This window comes from Acomys minous, assembly GCF_964271855.1.
Source record: "Acomys minous genome assembly, chromosome: 3".
NCBI lineage: Eukaryota > Metazoa > Chordata > Mammalia > Rodentia > Muridae > Acomys > Acomys minous.
The window spans coordinates 97869209-97893724 of record NC_140485.1 but is presented as its reverse complement, the minus strand read 5'-3'; the positions used below and the strand labels follow the sequence as shown (position 1 = coordinate 97893724).

The window sequence follows — 24516 nt, the reverse complement described above, 5'->3', positions numbered from 1 at the left end:
CAATGAATCTATGTCACCTTCTTCGACTGTTTGGCAAATCTGCTCACGTATTTCATGATCTCTATGTTTTGGATTAAGTTCCCTCTTGTGTACAAGGGACAGCATGAAGAAGTTAGGACCATGTGACCCTAAACTTGATAGAACTCTCTGCTTTTGGCAGTAGCCACGTTTGTGATATAAATTCGGGTTTTCCTCTACACGGTTACATTCTGATTCTAGGGTAGTGTTTCTCCATCTTCGAATGACTTCCCATGAGAAGTAGTCTTTTATTTCTCAGTTTTCCTTCTTTTTCCTCGTCTATAACAAAGATGTAATGATCTATAATCAACTGAAGAAAGTGCTTTTTGCCATAATCTTCTGAAAAGAGAACAGTCCCTTCCATCAGGAAACACTTGCAAGCAAAGCATTTCCTTTTATAAATATCCAGCCCCAAAATAGATTCTCCTCATATTTTTATCAAGAGTCCCCCAAAAAAATGTAGGGTTCAATGAAGCCACATTTAATGTAGTCACAGGCCCCAAAACAAGAGCTGAAAGCACTTTTATATCTGAAAACTGGAAACTTAAAAAGATGGAAAGGGAGGTTCACTGTCATTAAAAAATGTATGTTAAGTCACTCTTGGAATGCTGGGAAATTCTCAGGAACCTAGAGGAAATAAGTGAGCAGTTATTCTTGGTTGCACTGTACTTGGTGACAGTAAAGCAGTGAAGCTCCACCTTGTATGTGTCCACTATACAGAGCAGTAAACACTGGAAGAGTGAGCTGGAAGACATGGAGGAGACAGGGCCCTGGGGGTGGGGGGTGCAGAATACATTTTTAGAAGTGCACTGGAGGAAACAGAAGAAAACAAGAAGCGGGGCAACTAGTTTACTACTCGTCAAGAAGTATAAATTTCTTCATGCTTTGGAAGTAACGCAATACAAGCCAAAACCACTAGTCACCGGGACAGCTGGCCTTCTGTTCAGATAAAGAGACAAGAGCTTCGCGCCCCACTGAAATTTGCTCAGGAATAACCCCAGTTCAGGAACCACACCTAGAGCATATCTTCAAGAAAAAAATACAAAAACCTGTCACAGGTGATGCGCAGAGAGTGGATCGAGGCCAGTTAACTCGGACGTTTAACTCTCTCCAGGTTCCCAATGAATTCTCCAAAATGTTAGAGAAGAAATGGCACCACTTTCATAACAGACACTTAGAAATAATAGTGAAAGAAATATGCTCCTACTTGTCCTATAAAAGCCAACAACACGTAACTCAAAACTTCAGAAGAGCCAGGCGTGGTCATGCACTCCTGTAATCCCAGCACTCAGGAAGCAGAGGCAGGCAGATCACTGTGAGTTCAAGGCCAGCCTCATCTACAAAGTGAGTCCAGGACAGCCAAGGCTACAAAGAGAAACTCTGTCTTGAAAAATACAAAAATATAAATAAATAAACAAACAAACTTCAGAAGGACACAGGAAAGGGGGAATGCAAGCCAACTTTTCTTACAGATACAAATCTTAACCATCCAGGTGTGGCGGCTCATGCCTGTAATCTCAGCATCCCAGAGGCCAGGTCAAGGCCAGTATAGGCTAGAGAATAAGAACCTAGTTCAAAAAACAAATTTTAGGAAATCAAATCTACAATGTATAGAAATGGCAGCATAGGATGGACAACATAGGTTTATTACAGGATTGCAAAGGTAGTTCATCATTTAAAATTTTGTAGCTCACTATATTTACAGACTACAGAAGAAAATTCATATGATATCTCACTATCCATGGGAGTTATTTTTTAATTTACTTTTTCATTTTTGTTTGTTTGATTTTTTTGTTTTTTAAGACAGGGTTTCTCTGTGCAACAGCCCTGGCTGCCCTTGACTCGCTTTGTAGACCAGGGTGGCCTGGAACTCACAGAGATCCTCCTGCCTCTGCCTCCCAAGTGCTGGGATTAAAGGCGTGAGCCACCACCGCCCGGCTTAAATTTTTTATATATATTTTGGTCATATTCTTCCCTTCCTCCCACTCCTCCCAACTCACCCCTTCTTGCCCACTTCACGTAATTAAGAAAACAGCATCCATCCAATAAACTCTTAGTAAACAAAGAACAGAAAGAGATTTCCATAATCTAATAAAGAATAATAAAATAATATTCAGCAAATATATTTTTAATAAAATATTAAAAGGCTTTTCCAATAAGACTGCAAACAAAGAAAGGCTGTCCCCATTACCAATTCTACACATAAAAATGTAGGTTAGTTTTTAAAATAGCTGGAAGTTAGCATTTTAAGATAATACTGTTTTCAAGAGCATCAAATACCTAGGGGGAAAAAATTAATAGAATTTAGTAAGTGTGCTAAATATAAAACTAAAGTACACTACTAAAGGACAATAAAGATACCCTACAACAGAATTCATTATTTTGTGCAATTAATATGCTTTAAAATATAAATAAAATATTTAAGGAGAAATTTTAAAAACAATAGATTCCTTGTTCACTAAGAGAAAGACTCAACTTTGGAAAACAGAAAATTCCACAACACATATCTATAGGTGCAATACAGTGCTAGGTGAGACACTGTAGCCCTGTGGATACATAGACACACTAATTCTGGAATTTCATCAAGAAGAGAGAGAAATTGCCAGTAGTCAATCTTGAAAAGTAAGAGCAAAACATCTAAACAAAAGCATTTGTACCTTTATATGTGTAATACATGTAACAACATAATCAAAGAAAAATAAAACAACAGAGATGATGCCTGAAAGAGAGAGGAAGGCAGACAGTGATGCCAGGACATGATAATAAGGGAATGAAGACAGTCAAAGTACATTATTACACATGTGTGAAATGTCATAATGAAAGCCATTGTTTTATACAACTGGTAAATGCTCATGAAAATGGAAAAGGATATCAAGACTTATAACTTTATAGATATCAAAACAAACATATAGAAGATTATAGTGCTTTGCCATTTCTTTTGGGAGAATTTAAAACCAGAAAATATCTTCACTTTTATACACATACTTCCCAACATACACACAGACTGGACAGATAGGTCAGCAGGTCAGGGGACATACTAGTCTTGCAGAAGATGCAAGCTTGACTCCCAGTACATCACTCTGGGCTCACAATGTATAGCCTGAGCTCCAGGGGAGCCAATGCCCTCTTCTGGCTTCTGTGGGCACATACTCTCACATACACATACCCTACCTGGCACAAACATATACACATAAATAAAAATAAAATAAACCTTTAAAGCCAGACACTCCAAATAGTGGTCACCTCTAGCTAACCATATACAGAGCCCAGTGGAGCCTGCTGGGTGCCCATAATGTTCCATCTTGATGACATCCATGTAGATGTATTTACATTCACTGTGTGAAAATTCATCAATCTGTGTGTTTGTAATCTGTGCCATTTCTTAGGTGCATAACACATTATTTATTTTAAAAATTTTACTGACAGACCTGAGGGGTAGGTTGAGGAGAGGGGACAGAATCTCTTAAAACCAGATATCATCATATGGATAAATATCTTTTTTTTTTACTCTATCATTTGCGCTGCTAGATTTTATTAGTCACAGCCTTGCTCTATTTCTCAAAAAAAAAATTTAGCATCGTGGCATCCTAAGTCTCTCCCAACTTGTGTCATAACCTGCTGTCTCGTACCTCTAATTCTAAATGCCATTTTCCAGAACTGACCGGCTGCTCCTAGTGCCAGACTATTGCTTATGTCTCCACGATACAAGTCAGAGGTTATGTCGTTGAGATGGAGACTTCTCCCGGGCATCGTGGACCTCCTGGTACTTTCCTCTGCTTCTTCCCCGCAGGCGATGATGAAGCAGTGGCTGACACCAGCAGGCGCGTGGGAGGAGCCGTGTGGAGGAAGGAGGCCCTCCGAGACAGACTGAACGATGCTGTTAAGCGACTACAGGCAACAGAGAGAGGTGAGGGTGCAGAACTTCAAGGCCCTGTGTCTCTGTGCGCTGTTGTAAAACAACCTTGCAAGGGGGTGAAGGGGGTGGGAGGTTAGGTGGTTCCTTGTTTATCAAATTCTTTCATACATTATGGTGTCCTCTCATAGCAAAAGAAAATGTTTGTTACTATCCACAAACTACCCTTAAAAATAAAACTGTAGCCATATCACCCAGACATGAGCATTAAAGCAGGAGTATTTTCTTCCAAGCCTTTACTCTGTGCCTGCATGCACATGTCTACAGGTGTTTGAATAGGACCGTGCTGTTTATACTGCTTGGTGCCTCTCCATACTGCTTGGTGCCTCTCCTGTGAACATTCTCCCTTGCTAACAGCATGCCCTAAAATGGTCACTGGATCTCTCTGGTCCCCAGTGTAACCAACATCTTTCTGGGGTGTTTTGTTTTGTTAATATTTCTTTATTTATGTTTACAGTGTTTTGCCTACATGTACAGTTGCACACCAGGAGAGGGCACCAGATCTCGTTATAGATGGTTGTGAGCCACCATGTGGTTGCTGGGAATTGAACTCAGGACCTCTGGAAGAGCAGCCAGTGCTCTTAACCGCGGAGCCATCTCTCCAGCCCAGCATCCTTCTGTTATACGTCAAGTTACTCTTATAAATTAGTAGGGAGATCAATGCAGCAAATAGAGAAACAAGAGTGCTTCCCCCAGCTAATCTGGGACTCCAGTGGTGTCTTGAAAAGCTGTGATTGGAAGCAGATGTATCTTCCTGGACATAGCAAAAGTTAAGACACTGTTGCTGGATATGGGTGTTTTGGTGACACGAGCTCTTGGATCCCAGGAGCTCTGTCCAGGAGAGTGCGCATGCTCAGAGAAGCCTTATCAGGGATACTGATGACAGAAGCTTGCTGGGCTCTGTGCTGTGGCGATCAGAGCCACATTTACCTTCCAGCTGAAGAGGATCCTGAGGTTTGCCAGGCCCTGGGAACCTACTCCAGTGGGCGTGGCTAATAGGAGAGAGATCCAGGATTCAAACGCATGTCTGGCAGGATCCAGGGCACGGCAGATTAAGCAAAATGCTTCTCCACTTTCAAAACGTGAAGTTAAGGCATCAACTAAGTAATTTTATTACAAAAGTAACACATTAATTACCCTATGGAAAAAAATGTGAAAAGCCAGATCAGAGGTGGGACATAGAAAAAAAAAATCACCTGTAATCCCACCATCTAAACAAAATTTGTAAACTTACTTGTCTTCGTTTTAAATATGCAGTAAGTTTTGTGGGTGGGTGGGTGGGTATGGTATATGCCTCTCTCTCTCTCTCTCTCTCTCTCTCTCTCTCTCTCTCTCTCTCTCTCTCTGTGTGTGTGTGTGTGTGTGTGTGTGTGTGTGTGTGTATGCATGTGTGTGTATGAGAGGGGGAGGGAGGGAGAGACGGAGCACAAGCTCCTGTCACAGCACCACTGTGCACTCTGAAAGTCCAAGAACGACCTGAGGAATTGGCCCTCGTTGTCTACGTTGCTTAAACAAGGTCTCTAGTTCCTGGAACTCCCTTTGTGAAACAGGCTGGCCTTGACCTTCCCTTGATCCTCCTGCCTCTACCTCAAGACAGCTGGGATGCAGTCATGTCTGTCTACACCTGGCTGTTTCATTCTTGTTTTTTGTGAGGTAGGGTCTGGTCATGTAGCCACAGCTGGCTTAGAATTTAATTTGTACACTGCCTAGGCTGGGTCCATCCTGTGGTGCTTCTCGCTGCCAGCTGGCCCCTAAGCTTCCAGGTTATATCCCCATCTCTGCTGGCCAACTAGCTGGAAGAGACATGGCTTACAGATGTGCACAACCACATCTGGCTTCGTGTGCATTCCAGGGAATCCCAGCCCCGGTGTGTAATGATTTATTTTTTCATGAAAACTGGATCTTAACATTAAAGCTTTTCTGAAACATGTTTTCTTTGTGAGAAAAAAAACCCCTTTGCTTATTAATTTACTTCTCTATTAAATGTAGCATCATATCTATGGCAAGAATCTTCTACAAGAATTACTTTTCCATAAAAGGAAGAGGTTTTCATGATGACGTTCAGATGTGAACATCATAGAAGCTGAAATGTCATGTGTATTTTCTGTCACTTTCTAACCAGGTTGCTACCCTAAGGAAAGTCCTATCGGGTTTTTGTTGTTTTTGTGGTTGTGGTTGTTGTAGTTATTCTTTGTTGTTATTGTTTTGCAATTTACTCCTTAATTTAAAAACATTTTAAGTAAACATATCAATGCTGTTTATCATATCCCAGTTCCCTTAATGTGATAACACAATTGTCACATATTTTAAAAGTCTTAAGTCTTCTTTCACAGACCCAACCTTGAGGTCTGCTTCACCCCAGTGTTTGGAAGGATGTCAGTGCTCTCCAGTGAAGGGAATGCCCATCTGCTTTGTGTGCAGGGGATGCCCAGCAGCGCCTGGGCCAGTCCAAGCTGGTCATAGAGGAAGCTAACAAGACAACAGTGGCCGTCCAACGAGTCACCACCCCAATGGCTAGCAACCTCAGCAACTGGTCACAGAACCTTCAGACTTTTGACTCGTCAGCATTCAACACCGTAGTGGACTCTGCTCGGGATGCAGGTACGATTTACAAGCTTTGCCATGTGGCTTTCCCGAAGACCCAGCCGGCAAACTCTGAACAGCGTTCAATAAGCATCCTCCATTTGCTTCGTTGTTCGGAATGTGGTAAAAATGGGTTTAGAAAAAGAGAAACGTTTGACTCGGCTCATCTATGTATTTATCTAGAGTCCACATTTATCTAGATCCTAGACACCTACATATGTGCCTGCACGAAATGCATGTAAATTTCACATAAATGTACAGACAGATTGACCGGCAGAAGTAATATCATAGTTAAATTGGTGACGTAGTTTTTTATTATGTGGCAGCAACTATAATGATAGCAAATATCCTTATCAATATAAGGCTGATCCTTTATCATAAAACTTTAATGAAATCTTAGTGTAAATAATTTCAGCAAAATACTAGTAAGTGGCATTGACTTTACTTGCCACTTGCACTCCATTCACCTGGGAGATTCAGATCACTGCCAATAAATATCAACTCTGCGTCACGGCCAATTCACATATACATATAGGCTATACATAGGAGCCTATACGTGGGCCAGTCTCCTCCTGCTGTTTGAGGGTCAAGATGCACAACTCTCAGTTTCTTCTCCAGTCCAAGTCCGCCTGTGTGCTGCCATGCTTCCTGCCAGGAGGGCAATGGCCTAACCCTCTGAAACTGTAAGCTAGCTCCAATTAAATGTCTTCCTTTGTGAGAGCTGCCATGGTCATAGAGTCACTTCACAGCAATGGAGAGCGTAACTAAGACAGACAACTTGATAGGACAAGTCAGCACGCGCCACATCCCACTTATAAATCAGTACGTGCTCTACATGTCACAATAAAAAAATAAAAATAAAAATAAAAAACACATAGACTGGATGATGCTCTGAGCTCTACTCTTAACTTTAAAAGGTTAAAAATGATGTCCCGTAGACCTGAGGTCACGGTCGCTGGCTCTCACTTGATTCTTAAAATATAGTTAATATTCAAGTGGTTTGTTTTCCTTTTTGCAGTAAGAAATCTTACAGAGGTTGTCCCCCAGCTCCTGAACCAGCTGCGTACTGTAGAGCAGAAGCGGCCTGCAAGCAATGTTTCCGCCAGCATCCAGAGGATCCGAGAGCTCATTGCCCAAACCAGGAGTGTCGCCAGCAAGGTACGTGATGTCATCAGTCACCTGGGAATGATGGGCAAATGGCATAAGCTCCAACCCCTCAGCAGCTCCCGAGGCTCAGCGCCTTCCTTCTATATTATTTATCAGAGTCACGTGAGACGCTTGGGGAAGTAAGCCTATAAGGTATGGCAGCACAGGGCTACAGGCAGAGGGAAGAGGACCACAGCAAGTTCCAGGCTAGCCTCGTCTACACAGCAAGTCCCCAGCCTCCAGGCTACGCAGCAAGATTACCTCTCAGGAAACACACAAATAAAGAAATCTTTTAAAAGTAAATCAATTCTTAGTCCCAACCTCAGACCAAGGAAAGCTCAACACTCGTCATCTTTAAAGTCACATGGTTATCCTAATATGGAGCCAGGGCTTCTAAACCACAAAGTTCTAGTCAGCAAAGCCCATAAGCAATAGAAATCAAGTTAAGCTTCAATTTAAAAAAAAAAAAGACTCAACTCGATGTTATAATTATTCATTTTTAACAGTTGTGTTAGTCCAACTACTATGTGAAATAGTTTTGCCCATTTGTCCCACCTGCAAAACTTCCCCGGTACAACACGTATGATGTGAAATTTTATTGATCACTCTGCAGGCCTAACTGAGGAATCATAAGTGGAAGAAACTAAGCAGCGGCATGCCTCTGAGGTTCCGTTTCAGAGGCAACTGAGCCATAAGACACTCTGAGCTAGGGTTGCCAGAGCAGGTCCCGGCACAATTAACGTTCTCACGTCCCTGAAGAGGACTCAAGTTTGGGCCACTTTTTAATTTGTTTTTATTGTTATATAGGTCAGCCTCGTTTTTACAACCAAATTGTGTGATTTTGTTTTCCCATTTAAGAATTGCACCAAACATGGCCAACACGTGATGCACACCCCTAATCCTAGCACTTGGGAGATAGACAGATCTCTTGAGTTTGAGGCCAGCCTGGCCTACAGAGCTAGTTCCAGGACAGCAAGGGCTACACAGAGAAGCCCTGTCTTGAAAAGTCAAAAGAAAAAAACGAAAAGAAAAGAATTGCACCAAACAAAACATTCACCCAGGGACTGGTAGAAACAAGAATAAAAAATCAACTGTTTTATAATGCTGTTGATTATTCTTGATAAATACATGCAGCTTTCAAGTGCTATGTAATAAAAAGTCCTGCCTTAAAAGTTTTCTCATTTGGGTAGCTCTGCAAATATTTCATGACAGATTTTCTTGAAAACATATCAAGAAATGGCATTTGGAACTGGGTATGCTGGCACATGCCTATAACCTCAGAATTTAGGAGGCTAAGACACAGCATTATGGGTTTAAAGCCATCCTGAGTTCATAAGACGTTTCCAGGACAATGCAGACTGTCTCAAAGACAAAAAAAAATGGCATTTTAAAAACAAAGTTTTTAGGCTAGCCATGGTGGTGCACGCCTTTAATCTCAGCATTTGAGAAACAGAGGCAGTCGCATCATTGTGAGTTCGAGGCCAGCCTGGTCTACAAAGAGTCCAGGACAGCCAAGGCTGTTACACAGAGAAACCCTGTCTCAAAAAAAAAAAACAAAAAACAAACAAAAACAAAAAAACAAAAAACAAGAAAAAAGTTTTTGTTAGTGTTTTCTTGGTGATATTATTCGATATTACTTATATGGAGTATAACACTGGAATCCTGATCATAAAAGTGTTGGGGGAGGGGGACATTGGGCACTCAGTCAGCTCCAAAGTAAGGTACTTTTCACGCAGCCTTCTCAGACTCTCAATTCTACAAGTAGCCTTCAGTCCTACACACTGCCTGACTGATTGTTGAGATGTATTGATCTTACCCAACAGACAACAGGAGACAGCCATGCACCAAGCACTGGGGAATAGAAGCTCAGGCTAGCTGACTATCAGCCTCAGCCCAATCAATATTAGCTGATGTAAATACATCTAATTATTCAGGAAGGTTTGTACAGACAGCATGGGTGTGCATATCGTCAAATGCCCCCCAAAAATTTTAAAAATAATAATAATAAAAATCACTCACAAATCAAATCAGTTCCTAGCGTCATCTTGGGCCTCTAAGAAACACGCTGAGATCGTGCTTTGCCTTGCTGAGAAACATTACAAGAGATGTCTCCCCTTCCCCCCACCCCCTTCCTCCCCTCCCCTCCAAGGCAGTGTTTCTCTCTATAGCCTTGGCTGTCCTGGACTCACTTTGTAGAACAGGCTGGCACTGAACTCACATTGATCCACCTACCTCTGCCTGTCTCTGCTCTGCCTCCCGAGTGCTGGGATTAAAGGCGTGCGCCACCACACCCAGTGCCACAGTAGATACCTTAAAAGAACATCTTATTACAACTATTATAAGGATAGAGCCAGGGCCTGGAACGCGCTTGACAGTTACCATCTTATTTCTAACAGCTTGCTCCTTACATCATTTTACAGAAGAACACTGAGTGGCTAACTTAGGGTTGCCTAGTGAGTAAGTGAAATGGCAGGTGTGACAGGCACAGGCCATGCCTAGACCCTGACTGCGCAGGTGTGGACAGTATGTCACTAACAGCTTTATTCTATTCTACTCTTGACCTTGGGGAGAAAGTTCCAACAGCTTTAATACCCAAGATGAATTATGGTTTTCCCAAGCAATTAATTCTTCTATACATTGTAGAGTCATTTGAATTGTCAGTGTCAGGACCAGCCAGGTGTCCCCTCATCTTATTTAGTTCACCACCCTGAGTGTATAATTCACTGTGAGAGTTGTGTCTACCCTGGTCCTTGGATCTACTTGGTCATCCTTTGCTTCTTTGCTCTCTTCAGCCCATTTTAGTCTAAACTTATTGTATTGTAATCTGCCCTAAATATTTTCCCTTATTGGGAATACGTAAGTAAATACAGGGATGAAGGCAAGCAGAGGTCCTTCCAGAAGCTGTGGGAGAGAATTCTGCTCCTTTCTTCTTTTTTTTTTTTTCCCTTTGGGTTTTGTTTGTTAACACGGGGTTTCTCTGTGTAGCTTTGGCTGTCCTGGACTCACTTTGTAGATCAGGCTGGCCTTGAACTCACAGCGATCCACCTGCCACTGTCTCCCAAGCGCTGGGATTAAAGGCATGAGCCACCACTGCCCGGCTCCTGCTCCTTTCTTAATAGCACTTTCAATGGAACAATTTTATAATTCCAGATCCAAGTCTCCATGATGTTTGACGGCCAGTCGGCTGTGGAAGTGCACCCCAAAGTCAGCGTGGATGACCTGAAGGCCTTCACATCCATCAGCTTGTACATGAAGCCTCCTCCAAAGCAGTCAGGGCAGGCTGGGGCCTGGATAGCAGATCAGTTTGTCCTCTACCTCGGAAGCAAAAACGTAAGAGCATGGCATGGAGACGTAAGGAGATGGTGCTGCCTTCTGCCTTGAACAAAGCTGTTGTGAAAAGCAAGCAAATTCCCACTCTGATAGTAAAGGCCGGAAACCATTTTAATGGGAGGATATAAGCTGTGACTGGAGGGCAAGAGATTCTGGGAGTCGGGGCATATTTCTGGGATTGCTTCCTGGCAGCATCCCGTTTCTAACATGAATGAATCTGAACAAAGCATTTGAAAAGGCCTTTGGAATAACCATAGACTTTGTCAGTGCCGCATCCTGATGAAAGATGCAGGGACTGGTTTTGCCAAGTTACATGATCCCTAGGTTAGCCTGACGGTGCTGGCACATTCCTGGCCACCATCAGATTCCCATGAGCCTTCAGTAGTTTCCCCTCCTCACTCCCCACCAATGCAGCAAGCACTCGGAGCGCTACAGGAGCAGCACACTCTGAGGTAGACCCAGGCATGATAATCATCAAGAGCGAATGCCAGCCTAGCATCAGCTCAGAATGGTGATTCAGGCCGGAAGTTGCTTATATACGCCAACTCCTCGGACCTATGATTGAGCTTTGCAGAAGTAAAAACAGGTGATACCATTTGTATGGACTATACTTGCCGGTTTTATTTAAGTGACTTCTTGACATTACAGGCCAAAAAAGAGTACATGGGTCTCGCAATCAAAAATGATAACCTGGTATACGTTTATAATTTGGGGACCAAAGACGTGGAGATTCTCCTGGATTCCAAGCCCGTGAGCTCCTGGCCTGCTTACTTTAGTATTGTCAAGATCGAGAGGTGAGGTGAATCCACAACCAGTGACTTCTGTGTGCTTTTCCTAACAAAGTATTGAATGTTCTCTCTCTCTCCTCTCTCTCTCTCTCTCTCTCTCTCTCTCTCTCTCTCTCTCTCTTCTCTCTCTCTCTCTCTCTCTCTCTCTCTCTCTCTCTCTCTCTCTCTCTCTCTCTCTCACACACACACACACACACACACACAGTGGATGCCATTGCATTTTTTTCCTTATTCATTTTACTCCTTTTCTTTCACTATTCCTATATTCCTTCCCAAACACCTGAGTAAAATGAAAATATTAGGGGAAAAAATGATCATTTCTAAATAGCAACCTGATTACCAGATTGTTTTACCTTGCCATGAATTAAATATAAAATTATGACAGCTATTTTTCTACTTCCTTTCAGTAATTGATACTCTGTATGTGCACAGCAATATGATACAATCAGATCATCTTTTTTTTTCTTTTTTGATGAAATGACATTAACATTTTGACACAGTAAAAACACTTTTCTAAAAATTGCCAAGCTGAAACAAGCGGTGATCCTTTCTCTCACCAGGGTAGGGAAACACGGAAAGGTGTTCCTGACAGTCCCCAGTCTCAGCAGCACGGCAGAAGAAAAGTTTATTAAGAAGGGGGAGTTTGCCGGCGATGACTCCTTGCTAGATCTGACCCCCGAGGACACTGTCTTTTACGTCGGCGGGGTGCCTGCAAACTTCAAGGTAAGCTATGGGCTGCATCTGGCTTAGTGCAGATCTGCAATGGGTCTTTTTATAAACCCATAGCCCCAAAATGCCTGGCGGTGGTGGAGTCAGATACCACTTTAAGAGCTCACGTCAATGGGTGGTAGAATCCTGGACCAGAATCTATTTATAGAAGTCTGGTGTCTCCATCTGGTCCCTACTGGCTATATTTTCAGTGTCGGGTGTTTTCAAGTTACAGCTAGTGCTTGAAGATTCACTAATGTCATTGTGATACACGTAAAGGTGATAAATACTACTCCCAGGAAAGCATTAGTACTATCTGCTACAGGAAAATTACACCTCAGAATGCCACTTGGAGTTGGATCTAGATTTCAGCATTGCACATGTCAGCTTCAAATGCTGTTACCTGAAATACATAGGCAACGCTGTAAAACATATGAGATGAGAAAAGGTAAGGCCAGGAGGGGGCTACGATACCTGACAAAGAGTGGACAGAGGAAAAGACCAAGAAAATAGGAAGTTGATTTCAGGCCTCTCATTCGAGGACTGTTTCTTATAGTTGTGAGCACATTGTCGACTCTCTATTGAGAAGTGTTCTACCTTTTTATTCATTTAAATTTATTTATTTTTAATTTATTCACTTGACATCTCAATTGTAGCCCCCTCCTTTGTTTCCTCCCGGTCCCTCCCTCTTCTTGCCTGCCCCCTCTTGCCTGGTTCTCAGCAAGGGGGCACCCTCCTCCCCTACCAACTGACCCCAGCCTATCAAGTCCCATCAGGACCGCCTGCATCGTCTTCCTCTGTGGCCTGGCTGTGAGACCAGGAATACCCATCTCACAGAATTGGTGTGACAACTGGTTTTCATGGTGAATTTGCTGTCAAGGGTATATAGTGTACGTAGCCCATACTCAATAAACACCAGCTCTCCAGTAAGATGTGCAAAGCTGATAGATACATCACTGCTTATTTCAGTCATCTGGCATGCTGACGCAAACCCTGCTGTAGAGAGATATTCATGTCAGAGGGACCAGGGTGGGCCCCTCTGGTCCACTGTCAGCTTCATGCCCCGCTCTGCAGCATCTATCTGCAAGAAACATGACCAGGAGCTAATTGATTTCATTTCTCTGCCGCACAGCTCCCAGCCAGCTTAAACCTGCCCAGCTACTCAGGCTGCTTGGAGCTCGCCACTCTGAATAACGACGTGATCAGCCTGTACAACTTCAAGCATATTTACAACATGGATCCATCCAAGTCAGTGCCCTGTGCCAGGTAAGCCACAGTTAGGAGCTCAAAAGCCTTTAACAGACAGACAGGGCAGCAGACAGGACAAGTGTGTGGGTCAATGCACAGGTTCTTAAATGTTGTGTAAGCGCCAGGCCGGCAAAGGCTGCTTCTCTTTTCCTCTGTCCTAGACAGACATGCCCAGCATTAAAATCCTTCTTTCTCTTTTATATTTGACTTAGGACTCTAAGGTCAGAGGTTTCCTTGAAGACTTTGGCTATCCTAGTATGCAGGGTGAAGGAGGAACACATTTAAAACAGCTCATTTGTTTATTCGTAAATGCTTCCTCCATCACTTACCTGCCTCCGGGACGATGGAACGTGTCCTGAAGATGGGCTCAGGGTCTCATAGTCTCATATGGGAAGCGTAACCAAACCGGTAACGTTTGTGTGGCCCCGTGTTTCATTTTAGGGATAAACTGGCTTTCACTCAGAGTCGGGCTGCCAGCTACTTCTTCGATGGCTCCAGTTATGCCCTGGTGAAGGACATCACCAAGAGAGGGAAATTTGGTCAGGTGACCCGCTTTGACATAGAAGTCCGAACGCCCGCTGACAATGGCCTTGTGCTCCTGATGGTCAATGGAGTGAGTGAAAACGGAAGTCCTACTTAGTTCTCTTTACTTCCTCTGCTCTCTGCTATTTATTTTCCCAGGAATTGGCCCAACCCCCAGGTTGGGTGTGCCATGCCATCAAAATGGATAATTAGTTTAGAAGAAAAATTGGATTTCTTTTTCTTCAAGGAAGTATTAAGTAAAAGCAGTCCTGAGAGGCACTTCTCCAGACTTCATTTTAATATCTATTATTAAGTTATCATTAAATATATATATATATCAATATACCTTTCATAATCAAAAACTTTGAAAAAACTCAGCACCAAGATCTAGTATTATATTAAGATGTTTCTTCTCATAAGTGATATACATGTGGCAAATACAGATATAAATATGCAGTGAAGCATTCAAGTAAAAAAATTAAATAAAATTTAAATATAAATATTTTTAAATATTTTAGATAAAATGAAATTAATTCTCATTTACTAATGTGGAAGCTCTTGAACTCACTAAGAATATCTTATTAATAATAGCAATGTGAGAATTAACCATTTAATTAAAATAACTAATTAGTCTCACTACAATAGCCATTTAGTGATGATGATTTTAACAAAATGTGCTAAGTGTTTTATTAAAACTCTTTTTCAACTCTTTGTTGTGATACACTGATTTAAGAACAACATCCTATATCCAGTTTACTTCATTACTGCTTTATTGGCTGTCAAAACTGGAGAGAATTCCTTCTCCAAAATGTGTGTGTGTGTGTGTGTGTGTGTGTGTGTGTGTGTGTGTGTGTGTGTGTATTATTACCTATGCCTACTAAATCATATACCTTTCTAAATTGGTAATCTTCTCTCTCTCTCTCTCTCTCTCTCTCTCTCTCTCTCTCTCTCTCTCTCTCACACACACACACACACACACACACACACACACACACACACACACACAAAATTGGAAGTACACATAGGACTCAATAGTGTGACCAGAGACTGAAGTTTTCCACAAGATGGCGCTGCCATTCAATTGTGCTATGATATTCTGTGGAGATATAAAAGTGGTGATGCTGAAAAAGATGTATATTTCAAAGCTGGAAATAATTGTGCAGATATAGAGGGGTTTACAAAAACACTTATTGTACCAGCTGATGGGATTTACTGTCAGATGTCCGTAAAGGCACAAACCAGGCATCAGCTATCTTTATCGACCTCTTAGAAGCACTCTCTCTCTCTCCTCCCGTCTCTCCCGTCCCCAGAGCCCAATAACTCCGATATAAGAGTTTTTGATAGATAGTACATTTACATTGTTTTCATAGCCAAAATCATTTAACAATAGAGAAATGCCCCAAAATGTTTTCAAACAACCATTTTATATGCAGCACAACTTTCTGGGGGGGGTGGCAAGATGGGGTGGGGAATGTGAGGGACAGGGTAAGGGAGAAAGAAAAGAACCTGCTACTTTCTCACCCACTGCTCTAAGTCCTTTTATCTTGAGGTGCCACATCAACTGTATTGCCTGAAACAGCCAGGTTTCATGCTACTGAAAGACATCTGTCACCACCCAGAAAGTTCGACAACTTAAAATAACTCATTTCATAACAACAACAACAACAAAAGTGTGTCTTTTAAGTTGATGGGATTGTCAAAACTTCACAGGAAGTAACCAGCAGACACCTACCTACCCCCAGAATATTTCCATATCACTGCATAGCTCAATACAAACTGACTGTCGTATCGCCTCTAAACCCCACAAGTAAGCCCAGAGAGGGCATTGGGAGCCCTTCAAGTGTGGAACTCGATTCAGAACCCCTCACTAGCCACGCGGAATCTATGAAAGTCTGGTATAACAATGAAATGAAGGCCCATGGTCAATAATCTGTGTCGAAGATCACAGATTTCTTCCTATATTTCAGGGGTTCCCCCCCCCCCCCCCCGTGTAACTCTGGCTGTCCTGGAACTCACTCTGTAGACCTGGCTGGCCTTGAACTCAGAGATTCTCCTGCCTCTGCCTCCCAGTGCTGGGAATAAAGGCGACCATCACCACCTGGCTATTTCAGATGTTATAAGGAACATAAGTGAAAGTAAGAACACTTTTCCCCAACCCACGGATTGTTTCCTATGCCAAGGACTGTACGAACTCCACTCAGGGGATCACCATGTGTAGAATGAAAACTTTGCCATGATTCCTTATTTTTCAGATCCATTCAATTCTTGTAGCCAGGAACCATCTTCCGGGATGAGAAAGCCCAGCCGGCAAGCAGTTTGACTGCCTCTGGCTTATCTCACCGCTGGCTTATTACTGTCTTTTAACATCATCTGCCCCAAGTGTGTCCAACTCCATCTCCGTTTATGAAAGTCCATCAGCTCAAATCAATACAGACATGGCCTTCTCCTCCCTAGATCCGTAGTCCTTGGCATACTGGGTGAACTGCTTAGCCTATCTTGAAATAACTTTTCATTCTTGCCAATTTTCATCTCTAAGTGAGTACAGTGGGGCTATTATATGTTCAAATGTTGCTTAGCAACAAGGCAGTTGAAAATAACATGATATATTTTATTTTGTCTCAAAGAACCTGAAGGTCAACAATGCAGACTTACTACTCTATGCCGTGGTATGTAGGGTAACATAAAAAAAGAGAGAAGACAGGTATTTTAAATTTTATAAAAATATTAATGTTTTTATTACTATGTAAGAAATAAGTACTAATGGAGATATAATTATCATTTTACTTTAATAAGACTTTCATGAGACCACTTCAATCTTCAAAGACTTCCATAATAAATAATTATAATAGTTCTCAAATTTAGCTAAGTCTGACTCTACTTTCCTCACATAGGCTGCTCCCATCTTATGAGTTTCCTTCTCTCTACAGAGTATGTTTTTCAGCCTAGAAATGCGCAACGGCTACCTACATGTGTTTTATGACTTCGGATTCAGCAACGGCCCCATGCATCTTGAAGACACATTGAAAAAAGCCCAGATTAATGATGCAAAATACCACGAGGTACAGTCATTGGGCTTTGGGCGGGTTTGGGTTTGACACTTACATCTGACCAGGTGACCAAATGCAGTAGGGCAGGCCAGAACGGCTGAACCATCGTCATCTACTCCACCCCACGAAAACACATGTCGAAATTTCTAACAAAAGAGTCACTGGGAAGTCCCTTTTCATTAAAGGGACTCATTGACCAAAAGTCTCTTGTAAATCTTAAATGTCTTGATTACAATAGAAGACCTACAAAAACACCATATAGGTGTTGAACATGTTGGAATGCAGACAGAAAGCTCTTATTACTTACACTCTGAGCCTCATTAATATAGGGAGGTTATATAAGTAAATACAGAATTTTCTCTCGAACTTCTTCTCTAAAATATAGAACTGCTAGTAGTGATTTTTCTCATGAAGAAGATTTTAAAAGTATGCTCTTTAGTTTTAAACCATATTTACAGTCTGTTGAAAATACCCTTCATCCACAGTCATTAACAACTAATTTAAATACGTAATTTAATAAGCCGTATAAAAGATGCAGTATCTTTTAGATTGAGCCCAAATACAGTGGCTAGCCGGCTGTATTTCCCTTTTCGGTTCCATGCCCAGAGGCTTCCTAAGGATGGAGCTCAATAGTTGACGAAGTTAACTGTTTGTCTGTCTGGCACTTTTGCAGATCCTCTAGAACACTCCCCCCCCTCCCCATCTTTTAAATAGTCACTCAATATTTATTTATGCAACTCTAGTAATTCAAAATACTATAGAAGTGGTCGCAAAGCCTGGCACCTTGGTAGCATGCACTTGCTTACCCATATGCTGGTGCTGCCCAGGTGCTAGAGGGAGTGGAAAATGAGGAGCTGTCCACTGTGCAGAAAGCTCTCACTATGGCGGATGATCACACTTTAGAGACTGAATAACATGACGCCAACACAATTGCCAGTACTTAGACTTTGTTGCTGAACATGCGGTTCAGTGGTGGAGCGCTGTCCTAGCAAAGGGCAGGCTTGCTATTTTTAAACACTTGTACAGGTATAGTCATGCATACGCGTGTACCCTCATGAGACCTGGGTCCCATTCCCAGCAACACAAAAGTGTTTTTTATTAAGAGGATAGATCTCATATTATGTGTGTTACACACACACACCACAAGGGGGTGCAACGAAGCAATGAAACTTTAAGAAGCATTAGATGTTGTTACCTTGATCGAGCTGGTAATATAGCGGCTGTTTTCATACGCCCAAACTTAACTAATTGTATAATCTTTTAAATTATATATAGTTTGTAATAAAATATGCCTTAATCAAGTTTTTTTTAAGAAAATCGATGCTTATAAGTTCTTTGCAAATCCTTTCAGGAGAGGCAGGAGATAATTTTTAAAAATTCGGACTCAAAGAAAAATTCAGCCTGTGCTACTTCCTTTCCCAAAGAGGGGTCTTCACCCAGGGAATGCAAACTGCTAGTTTGTGTTACATAAAAGCCAGTTTTCATGCCTGTGAGTAAAAGGGGAAAAATCTATTCCCAATCGTAAACAAACAAAAATACAGTTGGTTACAACCAGGATAGTTAAAATACATTAAATTTTTCTTTAAAAAAAAAAACCAACAAAACCCTACTTGTTAAACAGGATTGCAACCAATGCTTTCTTCCAGATCTCAATCATTTACCACAACGACAAGAAGATGATCTTGGTAGTGGACAGACGGCACGTCAAGAGCATGGACAACGAGAAGAAGAGAGTGCCCTTCACAGACATCTACATTGGAGGGGCGCCCCAGGAGGTCGTGCGGTCCAGGTAAAGCTCTGTGATCCCAGACCTGGCCCCTGCTCACCATTAACTAGTGCCTAGTCAATACTCAGGAGAGCCCTTGCTTGCTACTTTTACATACCTGGGCAGGCGTACACAAGCATATCTGTGGACCTGCAGGCCCCCTACCACCAGCCCTTATGACCTCCTTAAATCAGCATCTGTGTATAATTTATCTACTTCGTTAATTTAACATTACATTTAGAACATAGTCTACTGTAGTATTTCTCAAGAAGAGAAAAAGTAGAACATAATGGATTAAGTAAAGATGAAATAGCATGTACGCTTCTACTTTTGTTTTAGTTTTTAAACTTACTTAGAACTCTTAGATAGTATCTGGCAGCATGTACATTCTTGAGGGTATACAAGAGGTCATGGTTTGTGTGTACTGTTCTAATGAACACAAAAACTCAGCTCTTACTCTGCATGAAATTCATAGAAACAGGGCTAGAAGGATGGCTCAGTAGTTAAGAGCACTGGCCATTCTTCCGGACGACCTGGGTTTGATTCCCAGCACCCATATGGCAGCAAACAGCCATCTGTGACTCATTACAAAAGAATCCAGCGCCCTCTTCTGGCTGCCATGAGCACTGCATGCACACGGTGCATAGACATACCCACAAGCAAAATATCTACACATATAAAATTAAGATAAGTAAATCTCAAAATAAAGTCATAGAGAGATTCCTAAAGATTAAAAGCAACATTGAGATACCCCTGTCCAGTGGTTCTCATTAGAGTAACCTGAAAAACTTTGTATATAAAGCTATTTGCTTTCCTAAAATTATGACTGTTGTGAAATCAGGCCCCAGTCCCCAGTGTTTCAAAACGAAAAAAAAAAAAAATCTCCAACTCAAGTGAGTGCTGATGATGGAGCCCACCCTCCATTTAACAGAAACACCCTCACTATTAGCATTCAAACCTTTGAGTGAATTTAGTGCTATATGAATTATTACCTCAGGATGCTAATTTTATAAATACATTTATATTCACATACATATTTGTATTTATATACACAGCTATATACATATTTTATTTAAGATTTTAATTGTTATAAAGTCCTTATTTATCTTGAGTCAAATCCTTTCCACGTGGCAAATTAACCTATCTAAAGAAGGCTTCCCCAAGTTTTTTTCCAAACTAAGCACCCTCTTCAGTCCTTCAACCATGCCCTATGGGACCTTGACCACTATGTGCGCCTGCTGGTTAGCACAGCCCTCCAGCTCTGACCTATGAGGGCAGAACACAACAGAGCCTTTCATCTGCAGCACAGTTAACCCACCGTGATTTGGTCCAAACCAATGTGGCATTCATCCAGTGCCAAAGAACACGTTCCTGGGCAGCTCCTTTACACCAAGCATGACAGAGGCCAAGAGCAGAACCCTGAGCAAGGACGCCATCCCCAATCAGAGGGATAAAACATTTTTAACTTTCACTTTTTAATGTAAATAGATTTTTTTTCATGCAACATATTCTAATTATAGTTTCCCCTCCCCCCGACTCTTCCCAATTCCTCCCCGCCTCCCCTGGCATCCAGACCCACACCTTTCTGTCTCTTGTTAGAAAACAAACAGGCTTCTAAAGAATAATAATAAAATACAATAAAATAAAACCAAAACAAACAAATCAGAATAGGAGAAAACAACTAAACAAGAAAAAGAGCCAAAGAAAATGCACAAGAAGCTTATATAGATGCAGACACACATGTGTGCACACACAGAAGTCCCTTTAAAACACAAAGCAAGAAGCCATAATGTATCTATACACAAAGGACCTATAAGGTTAAAAAAATTGCCTTGGCAACATAATGAGACAAAGAGCCCCCAAAGAAGCTGCTGTGTTAGTCATTTAGGGCTAAGAATGAGACCTACACTTAAAAGCAGTTTGTTTGGGCTGGGTGGTGGTAACGCACACCTTTAGTCCAGCACTCAGGAGGCAGAAGCAGGCAGATCTCTGAGTTTGAGGCCAGCCTGGTCTACAGAGCAAGTTGCAAGACACCCAGGGCTATACAGAAAAAGCCTGGCGAGAGAGGGGGAGGAGGGAGAGAGAGAGAAGGAGGAGGAGGAGGAGGAGAGGAGGAGGAAGGGGAGGAAGAAGAGAAAGAGGAAGAAGAGGAGCTAGTTGTTTTTCAGTAAGACTCCCTCACAGAAAACTAATTTTTCATTTGCAAGCAGCTATCAATTAGAGTTGGCTTCTGGGCTAAGGATGGGGTGTGTCCACTTCTCCCTTCAGCTCTAGGACCCGATCTGATCCAGACCTGCGCAGACCCTGAGACCCAGCCATCTGACATTCTCTAAGACCTGCCTTAGCTTTCCTTGATTAGAACATGCTACAAATAAGGCCAAACCTATTAGTAGATGTCTAAAAACACAAGTTCAAATCCTACCTTGGTGTTAATTTTTATAAAATTGCCAATAGCAAAGTATTTTTTTATCTGAAGCATATCAACTCAGTCTCAAGAATCTATAAAAAGAAATACTAGCATTTCCATCTGTGTCATTTGATCATTCTAAAGATAGCAATTGATAATAGAAGTTAAAAGGTTTTGAAAATTATAAAGAAGTAAAGAAGTTGTCTTGACTTGGACAAAGTCGGTTACTACACATGAAGGTTTGGCACAGCTGTGTGCTTCTCAAAAAGTCATGAGATTCTGGATAGTTTGAGAGCTACTAAAAGCATAAGGAAACAGAGTGCTGCAGTGTATACATGCAGTGCCATAAGGAAACAGAGTGCTGCAGTGTACACAGGCAGTGCCATAAAGAAACACAGCACTACAATGTACACATGCAGTGCCATAAGGAAACAGAGCACTACAGTGTACACATGCAGTGCCATAAGGAAACAGAGCACTACAGTGTATACATGCAGTGCCATAAGGAAACAGAGCACTACAGTGTTTTCATGCAGGGTCATAAGGAAACACAGGGCTACACAGGGCTACAGTGTATACATGCAGTGCCATAAGGAAACACAGCGCTACAGTGTATACATGCAGGGCCATAAGGAAACAGAGTGCTGCAGTGTATACATGTGGTGCTATAAGGAAACAGAGTGCTATATTGTATACATGCAGGGCCATAAGGAGACAGAGCACTACAGTGTATTCATGCATGGCCACTGAGGACTGATTTCCTTTTCCAGGACCCTAAGAGCACATCTTCCTCTAGACATCAACTTCATGGGATGCATGAAGGGTTTCCAGTTCCAAAAGAAAGATTTCAATTTACTGGAGCAGAAAGAAACTCTAGGCATTGGCTATGGATGCCCGGAGGACTCTCTGGTGAGTACCATTCAGTCAAGAGCTTCTTCATAGATAACACACAGTGCTTTCTACAGCAAGACTGGCCCCTTCTGCCTCTCTTGGTTCCTCTCTGCTGCCAGGAGAAAGCAAGCTCATTAAACTAAAAGGGCTGGGGGACTCTCCTGTGCAGCTGCACCAGTTTCCAGTGGGTGGGGGCATCCAAAGCCCTGAGAGGCTGCTCAAATGCTATTGGTCACTCGGGTGTAAGAAGTGGGAAAGTTGAAATCCAGCTGCCGCAGAAACACGGAAGGGAAGCTAGCCTGCCCGAATCCCAACAAAAACAACATGCAAACACAGACTGCCTGCACAGCAGGCCAGGCTCTCTGTATATGAAAACTGATGTAAATGTCCCATAATTACCAAAAAAAAAAAAACTATCTTTACTTCTTTTTTGCACACAGATATCTCGCAGAGCATATTTCAATGGGCAAAGTTTTATTGCTTCAGTTCAGAAACTATCTTTCTTTGATGGCTTCGAAGGAGGTTTCAATTTCCGAACATTACAGCCAAATGGGTTACTGTTCTACTATGCGTCGGGGGTAAGCACCTGTTGCCTTTGAGGACACTTTGTATTGCTGATTCGTCTGTCGAAAACATGTGGCATGCACGTTGAAGGTGAACTTCGGCCTGATGTGGTAGCACACGCCTTTAATCCCAGCACTCAGGAGACAGAGGCAGGTGAATCTCTGTGAGTTCAAGGCTAGCCTGCTCTACAGAGTGACTCCAGGACAGCCAAGGCTACACAGAGAAACCCTGTCTTGGAAAAAAAAAGTGAACTTGGATTCAGATTTTGACTCACAAATAAGCAAACTATCAGAATGCTAGATGTTATATACATATTTTAAATATAACACCTCATTAATTCTTTGAGAGTTTTATACAGTGTATTTGATCACACAAACACACACACACACACACACACACACACACACACACACACACATTACCATTCCTTACGCTAACTCCTCCCGGTTCATCCCACCATCCTCAGCACCTCAACCAACAAACCACTTTCTCCTATGCTAGACTGTTGACTGGCTTGCTATTGTGCAGGTCCTGTGCAGGCAACCACAGGTGCTATGAGCTTACAGTTGTAGAGATGACACTGGCTCCAGACTTTCCCAACCTCTGGCTTCAAAAGTCTTTACATTCCCTCTTCCTTGATGGTCCAAGAGCCTGGTAGTTGAGGAGAGAAGTGATACAGATGTCCCGTTTGTGGCTGGGCATTTCACTGATTTTATATTTGACTAGTTGTGACTTTCTGAATTAAGTGTCATCCACTGCACAAAGAAACCTCTCTGGTGACATCTGAGAACTGTACTAATCTGTAGGTTTTTGAGATAAGAATTTAGAGGGCAGGGGCTGGAGAGATGGCTCAGAGGTTAAGAGCACTGTCTGTTCTTCCAAAGGTCCTGAGTTCAATTCCCAGCAACCACATGGTGGCTCACAACCATCTACAATGAGATCTGGTGCCCTCTTCTGGTGGGCAGGCATACATGTATAAATAATAAATTAATTAATTAATTTTTTTTTAAAGAATTTAGAGGACAGTTAGATACTGTGTCTGTTCACCCCTGTGGCCTGTGAACTCCCAACCATAGGTTCTTGGCTGGACTGACAGTACTAGGCACACGTTTCCCTCTATGGAGCACGCCTTACGTCTCAAGCAGCTGACCATCTCCCTAACATTCATGCCACGATTACAATCACAGACATATCCGGACCTGGAGTTCAGTTCTGCCCCTCAGGAGGTGAAAGACAGAATTCAAAGAATCACAAATAGCAGGCTGTTTTTGTATGCAATTCATGGAGTCTGTGGCCTGAAGGCTGGCTGCAGAAGTTGGTGCACATATAAGGAAAGGGAAAATCCTATCTTTATATATCAGTTGTGGAAAATTCTATCTTTATTTTCTCTAACTGAAATAACATTTTCTTCTATCTTTAATTTCACCACAAACCACAGTAGTATCAGCAGCACCTCCAACTTTTGTCACCAAAGGAAATCACGAATATTTTTCCATTGCAGTTGGCACAGACATTTGGGGATATCATTCTTGTTCATTTCTGCTAGTTTCAACGTGTAGACACTGTCAAATCTACTAGATCTATGA

The 24516-nt window shown here is 42.1% G+C and overlaps 1 protein-coding gene across 1 annotated transcript in view; it reads left to right on the top strand.

The window, feature by feature from the left end:
- Positions 1 to 24516, top strand: part of LAMA4 (laminin subunit alpha 4) — a 150765-nt gene that overhangs the window by 100807 nt on the left and 25442 nt on the right. Inside the window, exons 16-27 of the mRNA XM_084776780.1 lie at positions 3809 to 3925; positions 6353 to 6532; positions 7533 to 7672; positions 10811 to 10990; positions 11639 to 11784; positions 12339 to 12501; positions 13619 to 13752; positions 14176 to 14347; positions 17184 to 17315; positions 18950 to 19092; positions 22246 to 22384; positions 22807 to 22944. Of these exons, the coding sequence (XP_084632906.1) occupies positions 3809 to 3925; positions 6353 to 6532; positions 7533 to 7672; positions 10811 to 10990; positions 11639 to 11784; positions 12339 to 12501; positions 13619 to 13752; positions 14176 to 14347; positions 17184 to 17315; positions 18950 to 19092; positions 22246 to 22384; positions 22807 to 22944 (1784 nt within the window). The remainder of the gene's footprint in view (positions 1 to 3808; positions 3926 to 6352; positions 6533 to 7532; positions 7673 to 10810; positions 10991 to 11638; positions 11785 to 12338; positions 12502 to 13618; positions 13753 to 14175; positions 14348 to 17183; positions 17316 to 18949; positions 19093 to 22245; positions 22385 to 22806; positions 22945 to 24516) is intronic.